A 21,382-nucleotide genomic window follows, 5' to 3' on the forward strand; every position below is an offset into this window, starting at 1 on the left:
GTGGGGGCAGGGCTGTGTGCTGGGATTAGGGCTCTGTGTTAGGTGGGGGCAGGGCTGGGTGCTGGGTTTGGGGCTCTGTGTTAGGAGGGGCAGGGCTGTGTGCTGGGATTAGGGCTCAGTGTTCGGTGGAGGGAGGGCTGTGTGCTGGGATTAGGGCTCTGTGTTAGGTGGGGGCAGGGCTGTGTGCTGGGTTTGGGGCTCTGTGTTAGGTGGGGGCAGGGCTGGGTGCTGGGTTTGGGGCTCTGTGTTAGGAGGGGCAGGGCTGTGTGCTGGGATTAGGGCTCAGTGTTGGGTGGGGGGAGGGCTGTGTGCTGGGATTAGGGCTCTGTGTTAGGTGGGGGGAGGGCTGGGTGCTGGGTTTGGGTGCTGTCCCCCTCCTGTCCGGCAGGGGGCGCAGTAGGCGGCAGGTTCCGGTCGCAGGGGGTGGGCGGCTCCTCTCTCTCCGCCTGGCGCCAGGTTTGAATGTTTCACGCTTCCAGCTGGGCAGGACTTGCTGCGGATTTTTCTCGTTCTGACGCCGAAATGTAAGAAACTTTAGAATAAAATAATTGGAGAAGGGAGATCCGGGAGGTGCTGGTCCGGTTTCAGTTCTGGAGCTCAGATTCTGCTGCTCTCCCCCCAGCATTAGGCAGAGCTTTTCCTGCTCATTTTTTCTTTTCTTGCATTTTCTCTTTCAGCTTTGGGTAACGTTCATCTCTGCTGTCTTTGTGTTTTGCACGCACAGGAGGAATTGCGTTTCGGTTTCTCTCTCTCCGGTGCCTCCTTGGGCTTTGCAGTTCCGTTTTTCTCTTCCTCCAGTCTGTGATCACTGAACCTCTGTTTGGGGAGGGGGCTGCCTGCGTTTTTCATTCATGACCGATCCTCTGTTTGGGGAGGGGGCTGCCTGGGTTTTTCATTCATGACCGATCCTCTGTTTGGGGAGGGGGCTGCCTGCGGTTTGCATTCATGACTGATCCTCTGTTTGGGGAGGGGGCTGCCTGGGTTTTTCATTCATGACCGATCCTCTGTTTGGGGAGGGGGCTGCCTGCGTTTTGCATTTATGACTGATCCTCTGTTTGGGGAGGGGGCTGCCTGCGGTTTGCATTCATGACTGATCCTCTGGGGAGGGGGCTGCCTGCGGTTTGCATTCATGACTGATCCTCTGCCTGCGTTTTGCATTCATGACTGATCCTCTGTTTGGGGAGGGGGCTGCCTGCGTTTTGCGTTCATGACTGATCCTCTGCCTGCGTTTTGCATTCATGGCTGATCCTCTGTTTGGGGAGGGGGCTGCCTGCGTTTTGCATTCATGACTGATCCTCTGTTTGGGGAGGGGGCTGCCTGCGTTTTGCATTCATGACTGATCCTCTGTTTGGGGAGGGGGCTGCCTGCGTCTTGCATTCATGACTGTGGGGATCTGTATCAGGCCACCTTCTTCGGGTTTCCGGTTTGCTCCTCTCAGTAGGAGGTGTGTTGGTGTTCTAGGGCAGACTGTAATGTGTGCATTGCTGCCTTTTGGGATGCCGGGTTGTGCTTGTGATTTTTGGGTGTCTGTGCTGGATTCCTGTGCCAGGTTTATTCCGTGGGTGCGGAGTGTGGGTTTCCCCCCGGGATTTTGTGCTGGGAGATTGCAGTGACTTTGTGTGGCTTTTACTGAGAGGACACCAGAATGCGAATATTTTTGTTTGCACGGAGAGTAAGGAGGGGAAGATGCTAATTCTGCTCTCCTCCCATTATTAGAGGAGTTTCTGTGCACACGGAGGATTTTAGATGGAAAACTGTAAAACTATGGGTTAATGATGGAGCTAAGATATCCATAATAAATCCCACTCCCCCCTCTCCCTGCTGCGGAGCCTCAGCTCCCCCTCCCTCTCACTGTATATCGGCTTCCTCCCATCCTATGGTGCTACCGTGCATGTGACTGGCTCCTAGCCCCTGCTTCTGTACCCCTCCTCGCAATTCAGCTTCATTGCTGAGCACATCCTTCCCTTTCATCTTTAGTTTCTTTGATCTTTAATTGCACTGTTATCTGGAAAAAGCAGTTTAAATGTACAAGTCCACCCTTTTCAAATCCTCTCCTCGGCAGTGTTTACTGAAACCCTCTGGCTGCCAACTCAAAGCACATTTCCTGCAGGTCTCCTCAGTGTCTTGTATGTTGCTATTAATTCTTTATACTCCTGCCTGTCCTGTCCATCCCTGCTCCTCTCTCCAGTGACAGAGCTGGCCAGGCTATTAATTCTTTATACCCTGCCTGTCCTGTCCATCCCTGCTCTTCTCTCCAGTGACAGAGCTGGCCAGGCTATTAATTCTTTATACCCCGCGTGTCCTGTCCATCCCTGCTCCTCTCTCCAGTGACAGAGCTGGCCAGGCTATTAATTCTTTATACCCCGCATGTCCTGTCCATCCCTGCTCTTCTCTCCAGTGACAGAGCTGGCCAGGCCCTGCCACACAAGGATTAGACATTCAGCTGGTCACAGAGAGCTCATCATGGCTTCTCGGTCTTCTTCTCGGATCCCTCTCATTACAATAGCAAAGGAAGGAAGGGTCCCTTCTGTCTTCTGTCAGCCCAATTTTCATCGCAGTGACATCTGAATATAAGGCCCCCTGACTCTCTGTTCACTTTGAGCCCTGTCCATGTCCTGTGCCGTGATCGTCCCCTTCCTCAGCTCTAGACGGGATGCATATTAAGAGAGCTTCTCCCCAGGCCTCTGCATGGTAGTTTTGAAGTGAATAAAGCAATCCTCTTTGTCTTCTGTACTACCATACATGCCTTCTAAAATGTCCACGCAACCCTGGCAGTAGCATCAGGCTTGGAAAGGGTCAGAGACATTAGTGCATCACGGGCAGGGACACACAAACTCTCTACAACCCTCTTCTTCTTCTCCACCTCAGTGCATTGCCATTCTTGTAGCATCTGAAGGGCCAGGACCATCCCGTGGTCAAACTCCTCCTCTCCTCCTGAGAATACCCTCAATCTCTTGTATGGGCTGGTATAATGGGGCTGCAGGCACTTCTCTAACACCTTCCCCATGGTAGCAATCAGTGCGTCGGGGGAATAGGCTGGCAGAATCCCTGCTACATCCTGCAGAGGTTTCCTCTCACTTCTTAGTAGGGCCTGCAATGTTTCCTGCCAATTACCAGAAGAACATCCACCCTCCCACTGGGGTTAAGTGGAGCAGACGCTTTACTCCCCATAGTGACTAAGGGAACAGATACCTCTTCTCCCAGCAAAACTGTAAGGAGTGGTTTGTTAGGATCTAGATCCATAGAGCAAGTACAGAAATCCTTCACCTTCCCCTGTGCATCATCATAAAATCTCCCCCTGACCTTTACTTGTGCCCAAGACCTGGAGATCTTCTAGGGCCTGTTCAGTGGCAGCTGACTCCGTGTCCTCAGGGACATCATTCATTGATAGAGCCCGTGACAAGTTAACCCCTTTATCTCTACACCAATACATCCTTAGCATCTATTTTCCCCCAATCTACCAGTCCTGTTCGCAGTAAGAAAAATCAAAATTAATCAAATTGATCCCAGCGATGCCTCCAGAAATTTATGTAATGCCCCCTTCACTGCTTACCTTGCAGGGCAAGCTGGCAGGAGCCCCCCAGGACAGACTCCGTTGGTGCCTGGTGGCTCCACTGGGAAAAACAGTGTTAGTGGGTGGTATCTCCCTCCCTTCACCCCAGGAAAATAAATGGGGCTGTGAAGAAGGCTGGCAGTATGTACAAATATATACAGGTTTATTAGACTATACAAGTATATATATTTCTACATGATTATGTAATCGCTAATAGGACGTCAGTCTCAGGAGATGGGAAATACCGCAAAACGTGGAACGATGAGCAAACACCCTAAATAAAATGACAGCGAAACAGGGGTGTTGCAGTGAAAACATTGTGTATTGCACTACTTTATACTTTAAAGTTGATGGACAATTTCAAACGAGCGTTGCCTTTAAACTGTGTACATAGCATAGACCGATGGTTTAATAAATATTGCTATGTACACAGTTTAGAGGCAATGCTCGCTTGATTATTGCACTGCTTTAAAGTATGAAGTTGATGGACCATTTGAAAGTTTTCACTGTAACTCACCTGTTTTGCTGTCATTAATAGTCTCAGGCCACACAACTATATACATTTCTACAAGGTAGGAAGAATATTTAATCTTTGGGATTGTTGGTCCCCTCAGTATACCACCATATGGAACAGAAGGGGCCTCTTGAGTTCCTGCTTAATCAAGTGTTGTTATTATTGTCCTCCACCTTGTTTCCCCAACTCTCACCCATGTCCGTTGTATCTGAATGGCTGCCATCTCCTCAATGCCACTTCTGCTCCATTGAAAGGTCTGTGCCACTGGGGTCCACGCCCTCCTGGGGGACCACTGAATCTGCCACTGGGGGGGGTCTCCTTGCTCCAGGGGGACCTAAGGTCCCCTTCCCCTTGGGGGATCGCTCAATCTGCCGCTGAGGTTCCCCCTCTTGGGAGACTGCTCTGCCTCCCGGATCTGCCGCTGACCTTCACTTCCTCTTCCTTCATAGGAGGGCTTTTCCTGGCTTGGATTTACAGCTCCACTAGGCACATGGCTTGTTTAGTTGTCAGTGATTCAGACCCTGCACAGTCTCAGCTTTTAGTGATTTTTAGTGCCGCTAAGCTCATGTCCAGTCATTGGCTGTTACCCAGCCTGGATGAGTCACCTTGCCTCGGCCAAAAGGCCAAGACCCAGGCAGGACCATGGGAAGAGATTGTGTGCACATTCTTCCATCCTGCTTGGCCTTTTCTTTTGTGGTGTTTGAGAACTGGTACCCAAGGGTCTGACTCCCCTTGTTAGTCAGGTTGAGAATCTGTTTTTTCAGTACATTTCTCTCATAAATTGTTCTTATTCAGCATTCTCCAATGTAGGACTTTTCCAGCCTTAGCTCTGCATGATTTAAAGTGATATTTCACTGCAAGTTACCAACAGGGGGCTGTGACGTGCAAATTCTACTACCAGAGTCTGAGTCATCTATTCAATGGTCATTTAACCGCCTTCACAATAAGAAGTCTTGCAAACGTTTCACTCTCATTCTGAGTTTCCTGGTCTGGCCGCTCATGTTACATAGCTGCTCTGTCCTCTTCTTTTTCTCTGCTGTAGTTCACTTTAAATGGTGGTAGAATGCCCTTTACCCTCTCTCCCTTGGGTTGGGGGAGGTTCATTTAACATTGTCTGATCATTTCCTTTCCTTGAGTCCTGCTAGTCGAACACAGGTGCTGCCAATGAACGTCTCTGGTGATCTAGACTTTCTCTCGTTTTCCCTCCCCACTCTTAGGAAGAGTGCATCCTCCAGGGTTCAAATGTTAAATTGGGGGGGAAGATGGAATAAAAGGGTGGGGGCAAAGACCCTTGATATGTTCTTGTCTGGTTGCTCTGGCAGAAGGCCCTGGAGCCACTCTTTTTTTTATAGTAGGTGTTTAAATCATGGTGGAGGTGTGGCCCCTGTCTTTAACAGCTGGGGAGCAGGAAAATCCTGAGAGCAAGGACTGATCTAGCAGGACTCAAGGAAAGGAGATTATTGTCAATAACAATTCTGATTCAAAGAATCTATTTCTCATTCAGATTTTGTGAAATGCCAAGAACCCAGAGCTCGACAGAAACAAATGAAGGATGTGAGTATGTTCTGCTTTCCCTCTCCAAGCAGACATTAAGATGCATTTGTGTGAGGTTGGGGAAGGGGCTGCCTAAGTATAATGTAAAAGGCGCTAAGAAAAAATGAATGATAAATGTTTTAAAGTTACCCGAGTAATGATGCTTTGCCTTGCCCTGGAGAGGGTACTGCATTGGCCTGACAGTGGTCTGTAGTCTGAACGAGCCGAGCTGGATAGGGCAGGGAGACGGAGGATGAGTTTATCCAGCTGCCGACGTTCCTCACTGGCCGTGGGGGGAAGGAAGAGCCTCTTCAGAGACCACATCGGGCTTTCCCACCTGATCGAGCTCAGGCCACGGGGCGGAGAAGAAGAGAAGACGCTGCCTGAGCCAGACTGAGGGCTCAATGATTGATGAGGCCCCTCTGGTGCGTCAGAACAGGGGGCAGGGGGGCGCTCTTTCACCGGCAAGGAAGATATCTGCATAGGGGAATCGCTCCGCTCCCCAGTCAGCAATAAAAGCCGCGATAAACCTTCTAAAGTAAGCAAACCTCTTTAGAAACCAATGATACAGCTGCCGCAGGTACCTGGGCACATAGTGGCTTGGTGGCTAAAAGGAAAACAAGTGGATTTAAACACTTTCAGTTTAGTAAAACTGCCGTCCGATATAGGGAGCGATCACGAGGCTGGGCCGGAACAGGCTGCGGACGGTGAGAGAGGGAGACGCCGTGGGCGGCGGGAGAGGGGGAGACGCCGCTGCAGGGAACTGATCCCCCTAGCTGGGGGAAGCCCGGAATGGGCAGAGGCTTCCGCTCAACTTAACAATGACATCCGAGGCTGGCTCATAGAGTTTCGGGCCAATTTAAAAGCACAAAAGCAGGAACTCTTGGCCTCGATGTCTGACATCCGAGAGCCTGGGCCACGGAGTTGATGAGATTGAGGTGAGAGTGGATGCGCTCGGGACTGCTTTAAATAAAGTGGCCATGCAGCAAGACACAATGGTTGGAGAAATTGTGACTACACCGGAAAAGCTGCAGGATCTGGAAAACCGCTCCAAGCGGTGCAAGATTAGGATTCGGGGGGTGCCAGAGGCCCCAGAATACAGTAATGCCATGGAAGGGGCAGGTTCAATATGCCAATTTATTCTCCAAACCAGCCACGAGCCAGGCGATTCAGCTGAGGGTAGTGTCCCCCTGAGCACATCAAGCTAGAGAGGGCTCATAGGGCTCTTGGTCCCAGAATGGACTCTAGGCCTCGAGACCTTGTTTTGTGCTGCCATAGCTTTCTTCAAAAATCCAAGATTGTGGACGCAGCCAGTAAAAGGAATTCCTGGTCGTGGGAAGGCCATACCCTGACTGTTTACCAGGATCTGGCCCCATCCACGCTATGCAAACGATTTGATTTTGAAAGAAATCACTGCTTATTTACGTGCAGAAAACATCCGGTACTGCTGGACTTTTCCGTTTGGACTCCACTTTGCGGATAACGGTGTGGCTTATTGCGTCAAAACCCTAGCAGAAGCTATTGGAGCCCTTAACAAGGCTGGCCTCCAGCCCAATATTGCAGCACTGAAGAAACCCACCAAAAATCCCAAGATGGACGACCACCCAAAATGGCGCAGGGAAGGAAAAGGTGGGAGCTGGCTACGCCGTCATTCCGAGGACTCCCGATCGGCGTTGTCAGATCAAGGATGATTTCATTATTTTGGGACACTGTTGGTTCGGACAATGACTCTACTCCCAGGCAGTTTCACTGGAGCTGACTTCCACATCCATTAGCTTGCCCGATGCAGAAGATCAACGGTGGCTGTTCCGTTGCTTGAAGGGCTGATGCCAGAACCACATGAGTAGTGAGCAAGCTTATTGTTGTATGTTCAAAGGTTATAAAAGATGGGTTTAACGTTTATCACAAGTTTCGGGAGGGAGTGTACCATGCCGGCAGGGAGTGACTCCCAGGTGCAGAGTTTTATCACCCACGAGTTATGGAGGGTTGATGCCAGACTAAGGGGTATTTTTGGGTTCTCCTTTCCAGGGAACATTGTTTATTATTACTGTATTCTTTGTTCAGGTAGCTGTCGTTTAGGTAAGAAACTCTCAACATGTCCAGATTAAATACACTTGCCAAGGGTCTGAACCCAGGGGAGCGTATTATGTCTCTTAATGTGAAGGGCCTTCACTACTGCAAAAGGTTCCTACTTAATCAAGAGCTCCAAACACATCATGTCTCTATAGCAATGATACAAGAGACGCACTTACGGAAACGACATGAAAGGGTCCTTTCGCTCCGCCACTACCCTAATGTATATCTCGCTGCTAGCACAAAGGACTCCAGATATGCGGGAGTGGGCATATTGGTTACTCGGGATTTCGTACATGAGGTACTAGAGATTGTACGGGACCCGCTGGGGCGTTTTATCCTCTTAAACATTAGGGTGGGGAAACAAGTAGTCACTTTGGTCAGCGTTTATGTCCCTAATACAGGACACAATGTCTTTTTTTTTAATACGTTGGACGGGGTGTTACTTAAGTACACTGAAGGAGCAAAAATCATGGGAGGGGACTTTAATGTGACTCATAGCCCCACCATGGATAACTCTGCACAGGCATCCACCACCCCGAGAATAGTCCGGCAGCGGTTGTCTACCTTGATATCACATTGGCAATTGGGGGATGTCTGCCGGCAGAGAAATATGCACTCCAGAAGTTATACTTACTTTTCCCATGCCCACCAATTATATTCTCGGCTGGACTATTTTCTAGTGGACAGGCAAACGCAAAATTGGGTGACTGATGCTGGAATTGAGCCCATTGCATGGTCCGATCACTCTCCGGTCTGGATTCATGTGAATCTTAATAATCAGGATCAGGGCCAAAAGTTCTGGCGGCTCAATGAAAGACTTCTCAAAGACCCCATATTTGTTCAATCCTTGGGTACAAAATTGACAGAGTACTTCCACGATCATCTCGATGATCTCACTTCTAGGCTGACTATATGGGAATGCTCAAAAGCAGTCGTTCGGGGCATACTCATTTCGCACACATCCTTTCGCAAATGCGAGAGGGAGAGACAACGGAAGGCACTTACAACGGACCTTACTCAGCTGACACAGCAGCACATGCAAACACCGGGCCCTACGATATTCCAGAAAATGAATAGAATAAGAGATGCCCTTAAGGCACTCGCTTTTCAAATGGACGTAACTAAACAGCATTATTATGAAGGGGGAAACAAGGCAGGACGTTTAAAAGAGGTTCTTGCCTAAAACAATATCACTAAAGTAAAGGACAGCTGGGGGACATCTTATTACGTCATCAGAGGGGATTGGGAAATGCTTCACCAACTTTTATGGTCAGTTATATAGCAGAGATACTGACATTGTTGGTCCTGATCGTTACTTACAAGGATTTACCATTGCAAACTATTACGGTCGAACAGCAGACGTATTTAGATGGCCCTATTCTACTAGCTGAGGTGCAAAGGGCCATTAAAGCTTTAAAACCAGGGAAATGCCCTGGCTTAGACGGCCTGACCGGAAGCTATTACAAAAAGCTTTCTCACATAGTGGCAGAACCTCTAACTGAGATGCTTAATTCCTTAAGGGGCACAGATTCCTTAGCGAATCATGCTAATGTAGCGGACATTACAGTTCTCGCTAAACCAGGAAGGGACCCAATTCATTGTGGGTCATATCGTCCGATATCGCTCATCAACGTGGATCTTAAGATATTAGCCTGCATTCTAGCAGAACGGTTAAAGGGCATTATTCCCTCACTAGTGCCCAACGATCATGTAGGATTCATCCCTTCCCGTATGGCCAGCGATGATAATAGAAAAGTGGTAGACCTGATAGATTGGGTCCATCACCATTAAACACCTGCTGCCCTCTTGGCTATCAACGCTGAAAAGGCCTTTGACCTTGTACACTGGCCTTTTCTGTTCAAAGAACTTGATAAATTGAACTTTGGTGAACTCTTCCAAACTTGGATTAAAAAGCTGTATGAGCTGCCCCAGGCTAGAGTGAAAGTGAATGGGGGTTATGGCCCGTTACTTGATATAGAAAGGGGAACGCGGCAGGGATGCCCCCTCTCACACATGCTTTTTGCACTCTTTCTAGAACCTTTTGCACGGAGACCATTACTGGGGTCCAGCTTGATCATTTGCACTTTAAACTATTGTCATTCGCGGATGACATCCTTTTCACATTAACTGACCCTGAGGTCTCCCTACAGGGTGTTATGACAGCTTTGGAGCAATTCCATTGGGTGTCTGGCTTCACAGTGAACCTAGAAAAGTCGGAACTATTGAACCTTTAATTTGCCCAGTCAGGTGGTTCTGGACATCACAAAGACATTCCCGTTTCGATGGGCACGTACTTCTATTAAATATTTGGAGGTGCAAATTGGTTCGCACAATTCTGTTATACTCACTTAACTATAACCCACTTTGGAAAAAGATAGATAAAGACCTGCTGAAATGGTATAGGGAATATTATTCATGGCGGGGGAGGCTAGCAGTTATTAAAATGGTCATCTTACCCTGCTTATTATATTTCTTCTCTACTATTCCCATTTTCATTCCAACAGCCCTACTAAAGCAAAGGCCAACCAAAATTTATGGTTTCATATGGCGGAAGAGGCCACCTAGGGTAGCTAGAACAACTTTATTTCTACCCAAGTAGGCAGGGGGCTTGGGAGCACCGAATATAATCTGGTACTGTGCCGCAGCACAATTACGGTATTTGGTGGACTTATACAATAGGATTGATACTAAACAATGGGTTCAATTGGAGCAAGTACAAGTCGGGCCTATGCCTCTACAAGCCCTACCGTCGCAACCCAAATCTACCTGGAGGCCACTGACATATGTGCCACCAGCCTTAAGCAATACTTTACGATTGTGGAAGGCTTGGAAGACCAAGCTAGTGGGGCTCTCTGACTATCACCAGATGTCCCGTCTGTTTCATAACACTCTCTCTTTAGAGGGGGCATGGATAACCCTCAATTTACAGCTCGGGAAAGACAAGGGATTTATTCCTTTCTTACGGGTACCACTATACGTGCCTATGATGCATTGCCCACTCCGGGCCCTCCTGGACTTGGACAGGTGCTTGAATTTGCCCAGGTACGACACTTCTTATTTACACTGATACATGATCCACCCATGGTTGCCCAGGTACGACGCTTCTTATTTACACTGATACATGATCCACCCATGGTTCCCAGGTACGACGCTTCTTATTTACCCTGATACATGATCCACCCATGGTTCCCAGGTACGACGCTTCTTATTTACCCTGATACATGGTCCACCCATGGTTCCCAGGTACGACGCTTCTTATTTACCCTGATACATGGTCCACCCATGGTTCCCAGGTACGACGCTTCTTATTTACACTGATACATGATCCACCCGTGGTTCCCAGGTACGACGCTTCTTATTTACCCTGATACATGATCCACCCATGGTTGCCCAGGTACGACGCTTCTTATTTACACTGATACATGATCCACCCATGGTTCCCAGGTACGACGCTTCTTATTTACCCTGATACATGATCCACCCATGGTTGCCCAGGTACGACGCTTCTTATTTACCCTGATACATGATCCACCCATGGTTGCCCAGGTACGACGCTTCTTATTTACACTGATACATGGTCCACCCGTGGTTCCCAGGTACGACGCTTCTTATTTACACTGATACATGATCCACCCATGGTTCCCAGGTACGACGCTTCTTATTTACACTGATACATGATCCACCCATGGTTGCCCAGGTAGGACACTTCTTATTTACCCTGATACATGATCCACCCATGGTTGCCCAGGTACGACGCTTCTTATTTACACTGATACATGGTCCACCCGTGGTTCCCAGGTACGACGCTTCTTATTTACACTGATACATGATCCACCCATGGTTCCCAGGTACGACGCTTCTTATTTACCCTGATACATGATCCACCCGTGGTTCCCAGGTACGACGCTTCTTATTTACACTGATACATGATCCACCCGTGGTTCCCAGGTACGACGCTTCTTATTTACCCTGATACATGATCCACCCGTGGTTCCCAGGTACGACGCTTCTTATTTACCCTGATACATGATCCACCCGTGGTTCCCAGGTACGACGCTTCTTATTTACCCTGATACATGATCCACCCATGGTTCCCAGGTACGACGCTTCTTATTTACACTGATACATGGTCCACCCATGGTTCCCAGGTACGACACTTCTTATTTACCCTGATACATGATCCACCCATGGTTGCCCAGGTACGACGCTTCTTATTTACACTGATACATGATCCACCCATGGTTGCCCAGGTACGACGCTTCTTATTTACACTGATACATGATCCACCCATGGTTCCCAGGTACGACGCTTCTTATTTACCCTGATACATGATCCACCCATGGTTGCCCAGGTACGACGCTTCTTATTTACCCTGATACATGATCCACCCATGGTTCCCAGGTACGACGCTTCTTATTTACCCTGATACATGATCCACCCATGGTTCCCAGGTACGACGCTTCTTATTTACCCTGATACATGATCCACCCATGGTTCCCAGGTACGACGCTTCTTATTTACCCTGATACATGATCCACCCATGGTTCCCAGGTACGACGCTTCTTATTTACCCTGATACATGATCCACCCATGGTTCCCAGGTACGACGCTTCTTATTTACCCTGATACATGATCCACCCATGGTTCCCAGGTACGACGCTTCTTATTTACCCTGATACATGATCCACCCATGGTTCCCAGGTACGACGCTTCTTATTTACCCTGATACATGATCCACCCATGGTTCCCAGGTACGACGCTTCTTATTTACCCTGATACATGATCCACCCATGGTTGCCCAGGTACGACGCTTCTTATTTACACTGATACATGGTCCACCCATGGTTGCCCAGGTACGACGCTTCTTATTTACACTGATACATGGTCCACCCATGGTTCCCAGGTACGACGCTTTTTATTTACACTGATACATGATCCACCCATGGTTCCCAGGTACGACGCTTCTTATTTACCCTGATACATGATCCACCCATGGTTCCCAGGTACGACGCTTCTTATTTACACTGATACATGATCCACCCATGGTTCCCAGGTACGACGCTTCTTATTTACACTGATACATGATCCACCCGTGGTTCCCAGGTACGACGCTTCTTATTTACACTGATACATGATCCACCCGTGGTTCCCAGGTACGACGCTTCTTATTTACACTGATACATGATCCACCCGTGGTTCCCAGGTACGACGCTTCTTATTTACACTGATACATGATCCACCCATGGTTCCCAGGTACGACGCTTCTTATTTACACTGATACATGATCCACCCATGGTTCCCAGGTACGACGCTTCTTATTTACCCTGATACATGATCCACCCATGGTTCCCAGGTACGACGCTTCTTATTTACCCTGATACATGATCCACCCATGGTTCCCAGGTACGACGCTTCTTATTTACCCTGATACATGATCCACCCATGGTTGCCCAGGTACGACGCTTCTTATTTACCCTGATACATGATCCACCCATGGTTCCCAGGTACGACGCTTCTTATTTACCCTGATACATGATCCACCCATGGTTCCCAGGTACGACGCTTCTTATTTACCCTGATACATGATCCACCCATGGTTCCCAGGTACGACGCTTCTTATTTACACTGATACATGATCCACCCATGGTTCCCAGGTACGACGCTTCTTATTTACACTGATACATGATCCACCCGTGGTTCCCAGGTACGACGCTTCTTATTTACCCTGATACATGATCCACCCATGGTTGCCCAGGTACGACGCTTCTTATTTACACTGATACATGATCCACCCGTGGTTCCCAGGTACGACGCTTCTTATTTACCCTGATACATGATCCACCCGTGGTTCCCAGGTACGACGCTTCTTATTTACCCTGATACATGATCCACCCGTGGTTCCCAGGTACGACGCTTCTTATTTACCCTGATACATGATCCACCCGTGGTTCCCAGGTACGACGCTTCTTATTTACACTGATACATGATCCACCCGTGGTTCCCAGGTACGACGCTTCTTATTTACACTGATACATGATCCACCCGTGGTTCCCAGGTACGACGCTTCTTATTTACACTGATACATGATCCACCCGTGGTTCCCAGGTACGACGCTTCTTATTTACACTGATACATGATCCACCCGTGGTTCCCAGGTACGACGCTTCTTATTTACACTGATACATGATCCACCCGTGGTTCCCAGGTACGACGCTTCTTATTTACACTGATACATGATCCACCCGTGGTTCCCAGGTACGACGCTTCTTATTTACACTGATACATGATCCACCCGTGGTTCCCAGGTACGACGCTTCTTATTTACACTGATACATGATCCACCCGTGGTTCCCAGGTACGACGCTTCTTATTTACACTGATACATGATCCACCCGTGGTTCCCAGGTACGACGCTTCTTATTTACACTGATACATGATCCACCCGTGGTTCCCAGGTACGACGCTTCTTATTTACCCTGATACATGATCCACCCGTGGTTCCCAGGTACGACGCTTCTTATTTACCCTGATACATGATCCACCCGTGGTTCCCAGGTACGACGCTTCTTATTTACCCTGATACATGATCCACCCGTGGTTGCCCAGGTACGACGCTTCTTATTTACCCTGATACATGATCCACCCGTGGTTGCCCAGGTACGACGCTTCTTATTTACACTGATACATGATCCACCCGTGGTTGCCCAGGTACGACGCTTCTTATTTACACTGATACATGATCCACCCGTGGTTGCCCAGGTACGACGCTTCTTATTTACACTGATACATGATCCACCCGTGGTTGCCCAGGTACGACGCTTCTTATTTACCCTGATACATGATCCACCCGTGGTTCCCAGGTACGACGCTTCTTATTTACACTGATACATGATCCACCCGTGGTTCCCAGGTACGACGCTTCTTATTTACCCTGATACATGATCCACCCGTGGTTCCCAGGTACGACGCTTCTTATTTACACTGATACATGATCCACCCGTGGTTCCCAGGTACGACGCTTCTTATTTACACTGATACATGATCCACCCGTGGTTCCCAGGTACGACGCTTCTTATTTACACTGATACATGGTCCACCCGTGGTTCCCAGGTACGACGCTTCTTATTTACACTGATACATGGTCCACCCGTGGTTCCCAGGTACGACGCTTCTTATTTACACTGATACATGGTCCACCCGTGGTTCCCAGGTACGACGCTTCTTATTTACACTGATACATGATCCACCCGTGGTTCCCAGGTACGACGCTTCTTATTTACACTGATACATGATCCACCCGTGGTTCCCAGGTACGACGCTTCTTATTTACACTGATACATGATCCACCCGTGGTTCCCAGGTACGACGCTTCTTATTTACACTGATACATGATCCACCCGTGGTTCCCAGGTACGACGCTTCTTATTTACCCTGATACATGGTCCACCCGTGGTTCCCAGGTACGACGCTTCTTATTTACACTGATACATGATCCACCCGTGGTTCCCAGGTACGACGCTTCTTATTTACACTGATACATGATCCACCCGTGGTTCCCAGGTACGACGCTTCTTATTTACCCTGATACATGATCCACCCATGGTTGCCCAGGTACGACGCTTCTTATTTACCCTGATACATGATCCACCCATGGTTGCCCAGGTACGACGCTTCTTATTTACCCTGATACATGATCCACCCATGGTTCCCAGGTACGACGCTTCTTATTTACCCTGATACATGATCCACCCATGGTTCCCAGGTACGACGCTTCTTATTTACCCTGATACATGATCCACCCATGGTTGCCCAGGTACGACGCTTCTTATTTACACTGATACATGATCCACCCATGGTTGCCAGGTACGACGCTTCTTATTTACACTGATACATGATCCACCCATGGTTGCCAGGTACGACGCTTCTTATTTACCCTGATACATGATCCACCCATGGTTCCCAGGTACGACGCTTCTTATTTACACTGATACATGATCCACCCATGGTTGCCAGGTACGACGCTTCTTATTTACACTGATACATGATCCACCCATGGTTGCCAGGTACGACGCTTCTTATTTACCCTGATACATGATCCACCCATGGTTGCCAGGTACGACGCTTCTTATTTACCCTGATACATGATCCACCCATGGTTGCCAGGTACGACGCTTCTTATTTACCCTGATACATGATCCACCCATGGTTCCCAGGTACGACGCTTCTTATTTACCCTGATACATGGTCCACCCATGGTTCCCAGGTACGACGCTTCTTATTTACCCTGATACATGGTCCACCCATGGTTCCCAGGTACGACACTTTTTGAGAAGTATTGCGAGCACTCAGGCAGAATGAAGGGTTTTCTTTCCAAGGTTTATAAATGACTGAATAATCATTCTCCATACTCTGCAGCTCACATAAAGGCATTGCATAGGGGCTTGGGGGAAGGAATTGAATAGGAAGTAAGGGACGTAGTATTCTTTCAGTTATCCAAAGTGTCAATTGCTGCCAACATACAGGAACAATGTTATAAAGTTCTCTATAGGTGGCACCTGACTCCGGAGAAACTCCATAGAATGATCCCTGCAGTTCCCAAGGTATGCTGCGGACAGCTAGCCACTTCTATTCATATATATTCATATATTCAACATACAGGAACAATGTTATAAAGTTCTCTATAGGTGGCACCTGACTCCGGAGAAACTCCATAGAATGATCCCTGCAATTCCCAAGGTATGCTGCGGACAGCTAGCCACTTCTATTCATATATATTCATATATTCAACATACAGGAACAATGTTATAAAGTTCTCTATAGGTGGCACCTGACTCCGGAGAAACTCCATAGAATGATCCCTGCAATTCCCAAGGTATGCTGCGGACAGCTAACCACTTCTATTCATCTATATTCATATATTCAACATACAGGAACAATGTTATAAAGTTCTCTATAGGTGGCACCTGACTCCGGAGAAACTCCATAGAATGATCCCTGCAATTCCCAAGGTATGCTGCGGACAGCTAGCCACTTCTATTCATATATATTCATATATTCAACATACAGGAACAATGTTATAAAGTTCTCTATAGGTGGCACCTGACTCCGGAGAAACTCCATAGAATGATCCCTGCAATTCCCAAGGTATGCTGCGGACAGCTAGCCACTTCTATTCATCTATATTCATATATTCAACATACAGGAACAATGTTATAAAGTTCTCTATAAGGTGGCACCTGATTCCAGAGAAACTCCATAGAATGATCCCTGCAATTCCCAAGGTATGCTGCGGACAGCTAGCCACTTCTATTCATCTATATTCATATATTCAACATACAGGAACAATGTTATAAAGTTCTCTATAGGTGGCACCTGACTCCGGAGAAACTCCATAGAATGATCCCTGCAATTCCCAAGGTATGCTGCGGACAGCTAGCCACTTCTATTCATATATATTCATATATTCAACATACAGGAACAATGTTATAAAGTTCTCTATAAGGTGGCACCTGATTCCAGAGAAACTCCATAGAATGATCCCTGCAGTTCCCAAGGTATGCTGCGGACAGCTAGCCACTTCTATTCATCTATATTCATATATTCAACATACAGGAACAATGTTATAAAGTTCTCTATAGGTGGCACCTGACTCCGGAGAAACTCCATAGAATGATCCCTGCAATTCCCAAGGTATGCTGCAGACAGCTAACCACTTCTATTCATATATATTCATATATTCAACATACAGGAACAATGTTATAAAGTTCTCTATAGGTGGCACCTGACTCCGGAGAAACTCCATAGAATGATCCCTGCAATTCCCAAGGTATGCTGCGGACAGCTAGCCACTTCTATTCATATATATTCATATATTCAACATACAGGAACAATGTTATAAAGTTCTCTATAGGTGGCATCTGACTCCGGAGAAACTCCATAGAATGATCCCTGCAGTTCCCAAGGTATGCTGCGGACAGCTAGCCACTTCTATTCATATATATTCATATATTCAACATACAGGAACAATGTTATAAAGTTCTCTATAGGTGGCACCTGACTCCGGAGAAACTCCATAGAATGATCCCTGCAATTCCCAAGGTATGCTGCGGACAGCTAGCCACTTCTATTCATATATATTCATATATATTCAACATACAGGAACAATGTTATAAAGTTCTCTATAGGTGGCACCTGACTCCGGAGAAACTCCATAGAATGATCCCTGCAATTCCCAAGGTATGCTGCGGACAGCTAGCCACTTCTATTCATATATATTCATATATTCAACATACAGGAACAATGTTATAAAGTTCTCTATAGGTGGCACCTGACTCCGGAGAAACTCCATAGAACGATCCCTGCAATTCCCAAGGTATGCTGCGGACAGCTAGCCACTTCTATTCATCTATATTCATATATTCAACATACAGGAACAATGTGATAAAGTTCTCTATAGGTGGCACCTGACTCCGGAGAAACTCCATACAATGATCCCTGCAATTCCCAAGGTATGCTGCGGACAGCTAGCCACTTCTATTCATATATATTCATATATTCAACATACAGGAACAATGTTACAAAGTTCTCTATAGGTGGCACCTGACTCCATACAATGATCCCTGCAATTCCCAAGGTATGCTGCGGACAGCTAGCCACTTCTATTCATCTATATTCATATATTCAACATACAGGAACAATGTTATAAAGTTCTCTATAAGGTGGCACCTGACTCCGGAGAAACTCCATACAATGATCCCTGCAGTTCCCAAGGTATGCTGCGGACAGCTAGCCACTTCTATTCATATATATTCATATATTCAACATACAGGAACAATGTTATAAAGTTCTCTATAGGTGGCACCTGACTCCGGAGAAACTCCATAGAATGATCCCTGCAGTTCCCAAGGTATGCTGCGGACAGCTAGCCACTTCTATTCATATATATTCAACATAGAGGAACAATGTTATAAAGTTCTCTATAGGTGGCACCTGACTCCGGAGAAACTCCATAGAATGATCCCTGCAGTTCCCAAGGTATGCTGCGGACAGCTAGCCACTTCTATTCATATATATTCATATATTCAACATACAGGAACAATGTTATAAAGTTCTCTATAGGTGGTACCTGACTCCGGAGAAACTCCATAGAATGATCCCTGCAATTCCCAAGGTATGCTGCAGACAGCTAGCCACTTCTATTCATATATATTCATATATTCAACATACAGGAACAATGTTATAAAGTTCTCTATAGGTGGCACCTGACTCCGGAGAAACTCCATAGAATGATCCCTGCAATTCCCAAGGTATGCTGCGGACAGCTAGCCACTTCTATTCATCTATATTCATATATTCAACATACAGGAACAATGTTATAAAGTTCTCTATAGGTGGCACCTGACTCCGGAGAAACTCCATAGAATGATCCCTGCAATTCCCAAGGTATGCTGCGGACAGCTAGCCACTTCTATTCATATATATTCATATATTCAACATACAGGAACAATGTTATAAAGTTCTCTATAGGTGGCACCTGACTCCGGAGAAACTCCATAGAATGATCCCTGCAATTCCCAAGGTATGCTGCGGACAGCTAGCCACTTCTATTCATATATATTCATATATTCAACATACAGGAACAATGTTATAAAGTTCTCTATAGGTGGCACCTGACTCCGGAGAAACTCCATAGAATGATCCCTGCAATTCCCAAAGTATGCTGCGGACAGCTAGCCACTTCTATTCATATATATTCATATATTCAACATACAGGAACAATGTTATAAAGTTCTCTATAGGTGGCACCTGACTCCGGAGAAACTCCATAGAATGATCCCTGCAATTCCCAAAGTATGCTGCGGACAGCTAGCCACTTCTATTCATATATATTCATATATTCAACATACAGGAACAATGTTATAAAGTTCTCTATAGGTGGCACCTGACTCCGGAGAAACTCCATAGAATGATCCCTGCAATTCCCAAGGTATGCTGCGGACAGCTAGCCACTTCTATTCATATATATTCATATATATTCAACATACAGGAACAATGTTATAAAGTTCTCTATAGGTGGCACCTGACTCCGGAGAAACTCCATAGAATGATCCCTGCAATTCCCAAGGTATGCTGCAGACAGCTAGCCACTTCTATTCATATATATTCATATATTCAACATACAGGAACAATGTTATAAAGTTCTCTATAAGGTGGCACCTGACTCCGGAGAAACTCCATAGAATGATCCCTGCAATTCCCAAGGTATGCTGCAGACAGCCTGCCACTTCTATTCATATATATTCATATATTCAACATACAGGAACAATGTTACAAAGTTCTCTATAGGTGGCACCTGACTCCGGAGAAACTCCATAGAATGATCCCTGCAATTCCCAAGGTATGCTGCGGACAGCTAGCCACTTCTATTCATATATATTCAACATACAGGAACAATGTTATAAAGTTCTCTATAGGTGGCACCTGACTCCGGAGAAACTCCATAGAATGATCCCTGCAATTCCCAAGGTATGCTGCGGACAGCTAGCCACTTCTATTCATCTATATTCATATATTCAACATACAGGAACAATGTTACAAAGTTCTCTATAGGTGGCACCTGACTCCGGAGAAACTCCATAGAATGATCCCTGCAGTTCCCAAGGTATGCTGCGGACAGCTAACCACTTCTATTCATATATATTCATATATATTCAACATAGAGGAACAATGTTATAAAGTTCTCTATAGGTGGCACCTGACTCCGGAGAAACTCCATAGAATGATCCCTGCAATTCCCAAGGTATGCTGCGGACAGCTAGCCACTTCTATTCATATATATTCATATATTCAACATACAGGAACAATGTTATAAAGTTCTCTATAGGTGGCACCTGACTCCGGAGAAACTCCATAGAACGATCCCTGCAATTCCCAAGGTATGCTGCGGACACCTAGCCACTTCTATTCATATATATTCATATATTCAACATACAGGAACAATGTGATAAAGTTCTCTATAGGTGGCACCTGACTCCGGAGAAACTCCATACAATGATCCCTGCAATTCCCAAGGTATGCTGCGGACAGCTAGCCACTTCTATTCATATATATTCATATATTCAACATACAGGAACAATGTGATAAAGTTCTCTATAGGTGGCACCTGACTCCGGAGAAACTCCATACAATGATCCCTGCAATTCCCAAGGTATGCTGCGGACAGCTAACCACTTCTATTCATATATATTCATATATATTCAACATAGAGGAACAATGTTATAAAGTTCTCTATAGGTGGCACCTGACTCCGGAGAAACTCCATACAATGATCCCTGCAATTCCCAAGGTATGCTGCGGACAGCTAGCCACTTCTATTCATATATATTCATATATTCAACATACAGGAACAATGTGATAAAGTTCTCTATAGGTGGCACCTGACTCCGGAGAAACTCCATACAATGATCCCTGCAATTCCCAAGGTATGCTGCGGACAGCTAGCCACTTCTATTCATATATATTCATATATTCAACAAACAGGAACAATGTTATAAAGTTCTCTATAAGGTGGCACCTGACTCTGGAGAAACTCCATAGAATGATCCCTGCAATTCCCAAGGTATGCTGCGGACAGCTAGCCACTTCTATTCATATATATTCATATATTCAACATACAGGAACAATGTTATAAAGTTCTCTATAGGTGG

At 46.6% G+C, this 21,382-nt stretch overlaps 1 protein-coding gene across 1 annotated transcript in view; it reads left to right on the top strand.

Moving 5' to 3' along the window:
• The first annotated feature begins 428 nt into the window (after nt 1-428).
• Nucleotides 429-21,382, top strand: part of ARHGEF39 (Rho guanine nucleotide exchange factor 39) — a 95,199-nt gene continuing 74,245 nt past the window's right edge. Inside the window, exons 1-2 of the mRNA XM_029583468.1 lie at nt 429-524; nt 5,572-5,621. Coding sequence (XP_029439328.1) covers nt 463-524; nt 5,572-5,621 — 112 coding nt within the window. The 5' untranslated portion in view covers nt 429-462. The remainder of the gene's footprint in view (nt 525-5,571; nt 5,622-21,382) is intronic.

The sequence above is a fragment of the Rhinatrema bivittatum genome, chromosome 1 (genome assembly GCF_901001135.1).
Source record: "Rhinatrema bivittatum chromosome 1, aRhiBiv1.1, whole genome shotgun sequence".
NCBI classification, from domain to species: Eukaryota; Metazoa; Chordata; class Amphibia; order Gymnophiona; family Rhinatrematidae; genus Rhinatrema; species Rhinatrema bivittatum.